At 41.5% G+C, this 12,029-nt stretch overlaps 1 protein-coding gene across 5 annotated transcripts in view; it reads right to left on the minus strand.

Moving 5' to 3' along the window:
• DYNC1I1 (dynein cytoplasmic 1 intermediate chain 1) overlaps positions 1-12,029 on the minus strand; it is a 277,989-nt gene that overhangs the window by 199,203 nt on the left and 66,757 nt on the right. For all 5 annotated transcript variants that reach the window (XM_036328105.1, XM_036328108.1, XM_036328106.1 and 2 more), the window contains one exon: positions 10,826-10,941. In XM_036328105.1, coding sequence (XP_036183998.1) covers positions 10,826-10,941 — 116 coding nt within the window. The remainder of the gene's footprint in view (positions 1-10,825; positions 10,942-12,029) is intronic.

Consider the following 12,029-nt stretch of genomic DNA (forward strand, 5'->3'; position numbering starts at 1 on the left):
GAAAATAAAGGCATAAGAGTCAGGAGTTTGGAAGCAAGCTCTTTCTTCCTGGAAGCCAGAAGAAGGATATGCTAGGCATATCTTTAATACTGTACCCATCCTCTTCCCATAAATCCCGGATCGTAAAGTTGAATTTCCAGTGTTTTCAACTGAATGTCCCAGATTTAAGCCCCTTGCCTGTCTAAAGCATATGCAGACCAATGGAGCTCTCCTGGCCTCACTTCCAAGTCCTTGACTAGTTATTTGTTTACAGCTTGCTTGTTTGCTTTATGCCATAAGAGCTGAACATTCTTCTACATCTATGTTTTGATTGCCATCACTTGCTCTACTTTTGCAGTTCCCTTTCCCTGAAATTGTTCTTTGCCTTCTTACTATCCCCCAAATATATCTCATTTTCATCTAAGAGTTTTAATGCTAGTTACTATAGACTACAGAAAAATCAGCAAATAGAGATCATGGACATTGGGGAATTTCTTTAAATAGCAAAGTATTCAAAAGAGCTATTCCATAGTCCATATATTATAAAATGTAAATGGTAACTCTGGGATTCTCATTGCTGCAGTCCTGCTTCAAAAATAGCTTCAACCAGTGTTTGCTAACAAGAGGAATGCTTGCTTCCCATCTCGTGCCCCTGAGAGATATCTTTAATTGAGATAAGGTAGAATGGGGTTTCAGAATCCTCAATACAACCATCTAGATCAGTGGTTCTCAACCTTCCTAATGCCGCGATCCTTTAATACAGTTCCTCATGTTGTGGTGACCCCCAACCATAAAATTATTTTCATTGCTACTTCATAACTGTAATTTTGCTACTGTTGTGAATGGTAATGTAAAATCTGATATGCAGGATGTATTTTCATTGTTACAAATTGAACATAATTAAAGCATAGTGATTAATCACAAAAACAATATGTAATTATATATGTGTTTTCTGATGTTCTTAGGTGACCCCTGTGAAAGGGTCGTTCGACCCCCAAAGGGGTCGTGACCCACAGGTTGAGAACTGCTGATCTAGATAGTCACTGCCAGTAGATTTCAATTGATTCTCAAGATATAACATTTCTATTATGGGTAACATCATACTGTCATATATTTTTTAAACTTATCATATACCATCTGAGTTTCTTGACACTATGCTATTCACACGAAATATTTTCTGCTACCTTAGGATTTTTCTCCATTTTCCCCCCAATGCTTTCCCAACTCCTTTTTCTACTGCAAACTCTTTATAAGCCATTGGGAAGAGATTCTGAGCTTTTTAAAAAATATATATATTTTATTGATTTTTTTACAGAGAGGAAGGGAGAAGGATAGAGAGTTAGAAACATCGATGAGAGGGAAACATTGATCAGCTGCCTCCTGCACACCCCCCACTAGGGATGTGCTCGAAACCAAGGTACATGCCCTTGACCGAACCTGGGACCCTTTAGTCCATAGGCCGACGCTCTATCCCACTGAGCCAAACCAGTCAGGGCCTTAGCTTTTTTTATGGACTGCTTCATCCCCTGGGCAAAATCAGAGCCAGGACTCTAAAGCTGGGGGAGGGGACAGGGGCACACTTCTCTGAGTGACATCCCTACTTTAGGAGCTGGGTAGCCTCTAATTGATTAGGCTTGCCTCTCCCTGAATAGAACCTCCGCTTCACATAAGAATTTTGGGTAGGGGTAATTGGGGCTCCAGTATTTTTTGCATGCTGAACCCAAGGTAAAGTTCCCACCCCTCAAGTCCGGACTGGGCTGAAGTGGAGAATACCCAGGTCTCAGCTGCACTTGCTTGGAATTTAGGCTCTGAAACAGGTAACTTGGGGCAGAAATGGAAATGCTAATGTCCTGCCCCTCCCAGTTGGTAGGCTATAGTATCTTACCAACTGGAAGTTGGGGGAAGAGGCATCTCTCTGTTCTTTGATGCACCCATTTGAAGTGAAGTCTGCATCTAGCTGAGAGGGAGGAAGGCAGCCAGCTGTAGTCCAAACGCCATTCACTGACTCTGTTCTTACCAAGCTTTAGCAAGATTTCCTGAATAATTTTTTTTCCATTTTCTGTATCCCCTGGGACCATTTCCAGAGACTTTAAATATTTTTAAAAATATTTTTTTCACTCGTTTTACTGGAAAGAAGATCTACAAAGGTCCCCTGCTGCCATGTTGGAAATAGAACCTTTACATACTTCTTGAGTTAGTCAACATATAAACTATTATCCTCAAAGGAATAAAAGATTTGATGTACCCCTTAGTGTTGTTTAATCCTGATATTTCTTGGCTCTATCATTGATCAGGAGCAATGAACAGAAACAATATCCTCTTCATTTTGGTGTGCAGTGGGAGCTATATTTGAAAATTATTAATGTGCTTTTCAATTTGTCTTTCTGAACATAATGATCTTCACTCTAGTCTATCTAGGGCAGAGGTGGGGAACATCTGGCCCATGGGCCATACAAGGCCCGTGAAATCATTTAGTCTGGCCCTGCCAAGGCATTAGGGGTGAGTTAACTAAATGTTTAACCAAATATAGCAGGCTCATTTTTAAGTTGATAATTTTGTATGTCCCACAAATGATGTTATAAATATCCAAATGGGCCTTGGCAGAAAAAAAGACTCTCCACCCCTGATCTAGGGCATTCATTTGCCACAGAATTTGCTAGAATCTGATGCAAAATAATGAAAGTAAAACAGCTAAAGATTCAGCTCCCTTCTCAAAAACTGGATTTTGGAATACCATAGTAGGGTGAGAGCTAGGTTTAATTAAGGTAAAAAGGATATTCCAAATTCCTTTTCCTTACCAGTTAGAATGTCAAAAAACCATAAAGATCACTCCTTCTGTCTACTCTCCCATATCTATGGTACAGAATACCTGAGCATAGTCACTTGGGGAATTGGTGTTGGTTATTTGCCCTAATAGGGGCTTGATCTATTTTCAGATAAGTGTCAAGAAAAGCAGCATTTAGGGAGGAGAAGAGAGGAATTTCAGAAGTATCTGGATTTCCACATTTTGGAAAGAAGCACCAGGAATGGTGGAATGTTAGATAACTGAGAAGAGAAATGAACACAGGGGCCCTTGAACCATATTCCTTGTTTGGGAATCTAGGAGGAGAGCATTATGCAACAGGCCTCATTCACCACGTGGTAACCCAGCCTCACTGGAGTCGGTTGGCATGATAAGAAAGAGATTACTGGCAAGTGCTTCTGAGCCTCCCTCGGATCATCTGAGGCATGGACACTGAATTGAGAGCCAGTCAGCCAGGGGATCTACTATGATGGAATAAGGGATTATGTGACATGGACTGGGCATGGACTTCTAGGCCAAGGGCTTAGTAGAGACCAAGGTATTGAATCAAAGTCTGGAGACAATGAAAGCTGGGAGGAGACTAAGTCATCAAGAGGGAAGTGGTCCATGTTCCCTAGGAACATTGCCAAGCCAAAACAATAGCCACAAGCTCACCAGCTGCATGCTATAGCACTGGGTGCCAGGGTGCCAGTGCCCAGGGGGGCAGAGAACATCATCTCAGAGAGCGTGGAAGTCAGCCAGCACACTGGGGAGGACTGGCATGAGGCCAGAGTACCTCTAATCCCTCTCGACTCCACCATGGCCACGAGGTCATGTAAACCTCCCCTCTCTCCCCTCTATACTTGGCCGTGACCTTAGGGAGAGAAGTAGTTGAGAGCGAAGTTCCATGAGAATTTGAGCATTCCCTCCCAATCTTAACTGAACGTACCAATTGAGTCTGTTTAACATAAAGTAAGAGATTGTGCTAAGGTTGTTTATTTTGTACATTTTCCCCATTTTCTCTGACAGCCAGTAGTATTGTAGGCAACTGGGGACAAAATAAGAGCTGCCTTCTCTCTGCACTTCTGATTTATAAGGTGAGTAAATTCTGTAGCAACACCACAAGTGCAGTAATATACATGAACGTGCCAAGCACATAATAAATATAATTTCTATAATTTTTCTCTTTACCTACTCTTTTTTCTTCTCACACCAGAGTGGGCAGTTTTACATTTTGGGGGGCTGTCCAGCATCTGAACAACTTTTGTTGGAGGGGAGTATCCCAAACTAGGTCAAAGTAAAGTCATAGCTTTCCCTAAGATTACAGAGGCTGGGGCAGGGTAGTTATTCCTCTACCTGGCCCCTCACAGCTAATGCAGGACATGTGCCCTCGGCCTAGCGACTGGACTTCCTCATGGCTCTTTACATCTTGAGGGAGCACTGTCAAGGTGCTGGGAGAGGGAGAGGTTTGAAAGGCAGCAGTGAGTAGAGTTTAAATCCTGAGAGTAATGATGACTGTCCAGTGACGGGAAGTCCAGGAGGTTTAGGTCTTACCAGGCTGACCAGGTTTCGTGGCATGACCTTGCTGTGTTAGCTGCTGTCCCAGTCTGCTTGGCTGCCATCACAAGATACCATAGACTGAGTAGCTTAAACAACAGACATTTATTTTCTCACAGTTCTAGAGCCTGGGAAGTCCAAGATCAAGTTACCGGCCGATTCAGTTTCTCATGGGAGCTCTCTTCCTGGCTTGCTGACTCCCCCACACTGCGTCCTCACATAGCCTTTCCTCGGTGCATGCACGTAGAGAGGGAGAAAGACAGATCTCTCTTCTTCCTCCTCTAAGGCCACCCATTCTATCAGATTAGGGTTCTACCCTGATGGCCTCATTTAACCTTAATTACCTCCTGTAAGCCCTATCTCCACAGACAGTCCCATTGAGGGTTAGAGCTGCCTTCTCTCTATTCTGACCTAATTCTCTAACTTTTTGTCAATTCTATCAAGTATCTCATATCTTTCCAACAAATCCCTTTTCTATTTAAGTTAACCAGAGTTAGTTTCTACTGTTGATAACCACGAACCCCAACTGGTACAGAAAGTGGTACTAGAAGACAGTCACCTGGGGAACTGATGTTGGTTATTTGCCCTAACAGGGACTAAAGAAAATGAAAATGCAGTTAGAGTTCAGGAATGGGAACCCGTCAGCTGTAACAAATAGCTAGATGAATTTTTTCTTCTGTGGTGATCTTTAATGAAGTGTCCATTGAAAAGAAGGATTTAAGGGATCAAATTGTCACTGCCATTGAACAGTGTGAATGGCATGAAGAATTTAAAGATGCTGGGGTGAGGTAGTGGCTTCTAATGGGACTGGACAGCTTAAAGAAGAGATGACAAGCTTAAATCTCTGTATTTTACCTCAAGGCACAGGTCCAGAGAATTTCTCTGGTTGTGATAAATGTCTATGTAAATGTCTGCCAGAATCAAACCCAAATTTAAAATTTTGTGGGGTCCTGACTATTCTGTAAAATGCAGCCCCACCAGCTCATTTATATGAAAGTGACAGTGCAGACCAGGAAATAACAGAAAATTAAATATTGGGGAGAATACAGAGGCCTGGGAGTACCCCCAAACCATATTCTACACGAAGTCTTGCTTGAAAGACAAAGAAGACCCACCTCATTTCTCTTTGCATCTTCATCATCTTGTATCAGGCTTGAGACAGCTCTTGGGCTCTATTTATAGACCTTGATAATCTTACCTTCAACACAGAGCATCATGCCAGCAGGACCTAAAGAGTAATCTGGATTGGTACCGTCAAGACTTTGCTAAGACATAGGTAGGCTAGAGGATGGGAGGAAAATCTTTAAAATATAGAGGCCTGCTACTTCAGGAAAGTTTCTATGGGTCTAGTGGTCCAGTCAACTCCAAATATAGAGCAAGTACCTAGATTCTATTATGCTAAGAGCCATATTGCCTGGTGGGCTGTTCTGGCTTTTGCAGGCAACACATCAGCATTTCCATGTACTTATTTAATTCATTTACCAAGTGACTCAAAAAAGGCTTCTACTTTTAAGTGGCCATACTACGTAGAAATTATAATCCAGCTGATCCAGTGATGCCCATAGTGTCTGTGGCAAATTGGACAAATAGCTCTAAAAGGAAAGCACAGAACAAGTCCTTAGATTTTTGAGCAATAATGTAGCCACTTCATTATGTTATTATTCTTTTGAGAGATAGGTGTTAATTTGCCACTGAACCCAAGGAGAAATTACAGGCTTCTCCTCTGGAATATCAAGACTGGCTAACGTCAAGGCCAATATCATTGTATTTTCTAGCCTAAATCAAGAATTAAACCATCGAAGCTCTTAGGACTAACAGCTGAAAAGGTGATTCAGAGAGAGGGAAAATAATCTTTGTGTGGGTTTTTGTTTTCGTTTTTTGTAATTAGAACATTCTAACTACTCCATATAAATACTATCTTAAAAAAGAATGCCTGAAATGTCTATATTCATTAGATAGCTTTTTAGGGCGGGGGTGGGGGGGGAGGGTGGGAAGGAGGGTCTTTCAAGAGACTTGCCATGATATGAGATGAACATTGTATAAAGAAAACTAATCTCCTGGGAGAGGATCCCTCAATCCCTGACCTTATTAACATGGGCCCCACGGCGCTACAGTTTGTTCTAAGAGGATTAACACTTTAAACCGGTGTCAAAGGGGAAATAGCAGGCATATTTCAAGGAAGCAAAAAAATGGCAGATGTCAATCTCTCCCTGGAATACTGTCAGTTCTTATCTAAGAAACAAAAGCTTAAAAATAAGATTAGTGTGTGTCCTCTTCACTAGGGATTTTTAATTTGCAGCCCAGATGCCACCATGGCTTGTCTCCAAACATATGGTTGCTTTAAATAATAAGTTCAGAGAAAGAGTGTAAGGTCCAGGAAATTGGGAGCCAATTGAAAAGCTGGAGTCAGGTTATAACACCACTTGTTGTCTCCCAAGTCATCTCCAGGTGTTTCAGGAATGGCTTGAACTCTCTGATTACAAATTTAAGGTTCCAAATAAATATTTCCACTTAGATTCTCTGGAACGTTCCTTCATTTGGCAATTTTTGAAAACATATTTTTATTGATTTCAAAAAGGAAAGGAGAGGGAGAGAAATAGAAACATCCATGATGAGAGAGAATCATCAATGGGCTGCCTCCTGTATGCTTCCTCCTGGGGACCAAGCCCACAACCCAGGCATGTGCCCTAACCAGGAATCAAACTGTGACCTCCTGATTCATAGGTCTATACTCAATCACTGAGCCACGTGGCCAGGCCCTTTGGAAATTTTTTATAGAAGTATGTTCCTGGGGCCACGAAGGTGTAGGAAGCTTTAAATTCAATTGCCAGGGGCAATTGAGTACTCAAATCTTAATGTTGATCTCTCCTCACTTCATATAGAAGGAAAGGGGAGCAGCAGAGGTCTAGACGCCTAACAAGGAGGTCATACATGGTCTTTGGCAGTCCCTGGGTAGTATGAAGACAGGGTAAAAGGAATGAATATCCCAATGGATGTGTGAACTATTAACTAAGAAGGGAAAACCCAGGGGCTTTCCACTCTGCCTCTATGATGACAGGATGAGCCTTATTTTGGATTTGCCTTGCTGAGGGTTCAACATTGCTTCTGTCTAACCATCTAACAAGCATTATAGATGCCCTTGGACATGGAGGAAAATCTATGATGTAATCATTCACCCGGAAGAATTCTCTACAATTCAGGGAGGTCTTCTCACCCAAGACTCTCTGCTCAGCCACGGTGAAGTGGCTGCCAGTGCAGTTTGGTGGGGAGACAGTATGTGCAAGTGTATTGAGGCATGAGGCTGCACAGCACCTTGGAAAATGCAAGAAAATCAGTCTTTCTTGAATGCAAGAAATGGGGCATGAGAGGGAAATGAAAAAAGAGGGGTGGCCAACAGGTGGTCACTAAGTTCCAGTTTTTAAGATATCATGAAGAGGAGGGTCAGAGAACTCTTCAAAACTATCAGCAGGTTATATAAGTCTCCCCCTCCTCTCCCTCCCCGCTCCAGAGTGGTCTGCATCTTTCTAAGTGAGTTACTAAATTCTTTCTCTCAGGGGTCATTATTGAAGTCGGAGCTTCTAAGATGCCTGGGATCATCTTTGTCATTCAGCAGCATATGTTGGATGTCTATTGCCCACTATAATTTAGTTAGGAAGCAGAAGACTGGCTTCCTAACTAATATCAGGACCTCATGGTCAGTAAAGGGAGATATTAATAACAGGCAGGGCAGAGGTAGTTTGGCAAGGAACCATATTTTTTTTTTTTCCTTTCTTACTACTTGGGAATAAAAAGCATGTGTTTAAAATATCTGTGTGGCAGAGAGACCCTGCTCCCCCCACATCGGTGTTTCCTAGTCTCAGCCTTCTTTCTCTGCAACTAATGACCTATAAGCAGAGAGGGAAGGTCTAAACTTGTATTAAAAAAAAAAAAAAAAGTTCATGCAGATGTCATTCCTAAATCTTCCTGGTTTAAATTGTTCTCTGGAGTGTTTCTCCTAACAGGCCATTATGATCACAAATTAAAGAGACTATTCACTTTAGTACACAGTGGAGAAAAGAGTTAGGCTTGGGCAAATCCCAAATACCTTCCTTTTCATTTTAAAGAATAAAACGAGAACATGTAAAAAACCGAATGCACAAGAATTCCATTAGATCAATGCTCTGAGATCATTAGTTCGAATATATTAAATTTTCCATAGTCGCTTAATGACTTTAAAAAAATAATCATCATTCCTTCATACACTATGGGCAATAACGAACTAAAGCAGGTCTTATATACACCACAGCTTTAAAGAGAATCCATTCGAGGGCCCCATTCTGTCATGAATTTAGTAGTTCATTGTTTCCTGCCTCTGAAAGGCTGCAGTTGCCATTGAAAACATTGCCATGGCTCAAGACCCCAAACTGGAAACCAACTCAAATCTGCCTCATGGTAGATCCTTGCTGCCCCTGCTCTCCCACTGCTGCCCCTGGCCCTCCCTCTGCCATCTCCCTTCACAGAGCAGGTGAAAGGCAAGCCCCGGGCTCCTTCATCAGCCAGGTGGCTGGGCGCCTCCAGGCAGCCAGAGGTCAAGGAATCATCTGTGGTGAGAGGACAACCTGCTGAACCCAAATCTAAAGTTCTTCCTGTCTAAACTCTTCGGGGATTGTTTCCATGTCTAGGGCTACAGCAGCTAGTTTTGAATTCAAGTCTGTATTGTGGAATCTGAACCACTGACACACCCATCACCACAAAAACACTCTATGAGTCTTGTTAACAAAACAGAGCAGACTTCTGCCAATATCTAAGGAATAAATTCCTTCTCTCCTGCTCTTTGGACCGCAGTGTAATGAGGGCTCCCAAGCTCTCTCTGCAGTCATAAAATGAATGCACCGGCTTTTCCTTTTGATATGTCCAGTTTAAAAGTTTAGAGTGGATGCCTGTTCATCCTTAATTTATCTTCCCTGGTAAGTATTTCTGTACCTTTCCCAATATCTGAAGTCTACACATTTAAAAAACAAGAGTTCACTCCTTCTCTGATTTCAGTTGTATAACTTTATGTTATGAGTCAAATTTGGGGCTAAGTAAACATACCTCAGGCTACAGCCTACAAATACCTCTGGCAGTAAATTAACTCAAACAAATGTTTGGGTTGGGTGGTGAGGTTGTTTTTTTTAATGAATCTTCCCAATCTGCTGGACACCCAAGGATAGACTAGATGGGCTCCCCAAGGCTTTTCTAACTTTGTCTTTCCTGCCACATTAATATACAGGTCTTACATTTGTTGCAGTGGTTTAACATTTCACCACCAGAGGGAGCTACTTGTTTGCATCTAAAAACTTTCAGTATCAGACTTGAAAAATGGAGTCCCTGTTACCAAAGAATCACCCAGGAAAGGTTCTCAGAAGGCCTGTAGGCATCAATTTCACTTTGCTTTTGACATTATGTGTTTAAAACCGAAATTGAAAAACTCTGTAGCTTGCACAAACCAAACTGCACTGATTTATATATTTGCTGTATACCATGCAGGAAATAGGAACCATTTTTCATTCTCACAGCTTTTGTACAGTATTGACTACATAACAACAGTAAAACCAGAATTCTAGCACACCAAACAGCAAAACAATATAAAAAAAAAAAGAAAAGAAAAAAAAAAAAGGATGTGCTTGCCTCTAACAATATTGCTGTTCTCGAGCAATGCAATCTGTGCTTATCCTATTGTAAGTACATACGGGTCCCTCTTCTGCTTTGGTGTAAATTTTTACTCCCAGGGAGCATTCTGATTTATCAGCTTTAACTTCTCTTATTCATATATATAAATATTTTTTATCCACCGAGATTTGAATGCAAATTTTCCACTCGATGTTTTCTGGTATGTATGAAGGAGCGTGAATTCAATTCCCGTGCACCTCTGATAAGCTTGCATTGTAAAGCTTTTTAAATAACGGTAAGAAACTGTATGTGTTGTCTTCTGAATTGGCAAAGCAAATCAGCGGTCAGCAAAGCTTTTCTGTAAAGCACCAGATTACAGTAAAGATTTTTGGCTCTGTGAGCCATAAATTCTCTGTCACAACTACTCAACTTTACCATAGTAGCCAAAAAGCAACCATATCAACATGCACAACTGGGTGTGGCTGTGTTCCAAAACACTATTTTGAGGAACAGGTGGTAGACTATAAAGGTGGTAGACTCCTGCAAATGATGAACCTTAACGTACACACTCTTCGTATTGATAACATTCAGAATAGTTTCTATTATATCACCCTTTGATGATCCCCCCTGCCTCCCACACAGTTTTGACAAAGTGGGAATCTCACTAAGTTATCCATGTTAAAGTTCATGGGTCCCTTGGAAGAGAACCACTGGATTCCCTCTCTAGAGACAAAGAAGACTTAAGCGTTGGCATGTCATTATGTTAGTGACCTGTAAAGATCTCGTATGGTAAACTATGAAATCAACAAGAAAGATGGGACTCCCTGGCAATTTCTCCAGAGATAATATGGAAAGTAAACAAAAGACATAGTTCACCTTCAGACTGATGTGTAGCCAGAGGAGTCTGAGTCTCCTTGGAGTAGGATACTACTTCCCGGGGCAGGAAATCCACCTGGGTAACCTTCGACACTCCCAGTTTGTGTAGTCTCCGCCTATAAGTAACAAAGTACACATGCTTAGAGAGGGAAATCATTCCATGCAGAAGAGCTATCAGTACTAAAACAAAGGATTACACCAAACCCTCAATACCCTCAATTTCCAGTACCAGGGTCAGGGTAAGCCAGTAGAACTGACCTTTGAGACATTTGGGTTCTTGGGTTCTTGGCCCACTTTGGCCCTAATTTGCTGGGTGATGTCAGATGGGACCCTCATGCTGACTCGTTGGTTTTTCTATCTATAAAACAAAGGTCTTGGTCCAGCTCAGGTAAGACCCCTTCCATTCTGAGCATCTCTGAATTTGCTTGATTTAAATTCATAAAGGGAATTTTCATTTGTAATATAAAATTCTAGTCTCTTAGGTAAAAGGGACAAGAGAGAAATATGCTTCTCAAATGTAAAGAAAAGAGAGATGGAGTAACATGTTCTCTGTGACAACAATAAGAAGATATTACAAGGGGGAGTATAACACCTTTCATTTCTCCAGAAAAGTAACTAACACAGAACAGCGTGTGAATCTGTTTAAAGACTCCCTGATATACAGCACAGAGGAGTGAAGAGGCCACTGGCTAACAGTGATAAAGTTCTACCTTGGAATTCCCAAATGAACTGTGACCATGTAAAAAATTATTTCTGAATATTTATGTAGCACTTGAAGAGTTTTCAGATGTCTTTCACCTCTATGAGGTATATGGGCAAATGTTATCATCACCTCCAGCTTATAGATGAGGAACTTAAACACTGTTGGCCTGAATCCTGGTCTATGCTTTTCCCACTAAAACCTAACTCCTACCTAAGGTTCTCGATGGTGATTTCTGAGTTACTGCAAAAGCCTGAAGTGCCTCCTGAATCACCCAGGAAACATCCAATCATGGAGGCAGAACAGTCTGGTGGCCAAGTACACAAACACTAGCCACACCACTAGCTGTCTGTGTGAACATGAACAAGTTATCTAACCCCTCTCGGCCTCATTCCCTCATCTGTAAAATGGAGATATTACTAGCACTTACTATTAGGACGATTATGGATAATGTATATGAACCACATACATATTACGTAAAATTTATGTATACATATATACATA

This window comes from Myotis myotis, unplaced genomic scaffold (genome assembly GCF_014108235.1).
Source record: "Myotis myotis isolate mMyoMyo1 unplaced genomic scaffold, mMyoMyo1.p scaffold_m19_p_11, whole genome shotgun sequence".
NCBI lineage: Eukaryota > Metazoa > Chordata > Mammalia > Chiroptera > Vespertilionidae > Myotis > Myotis myotis.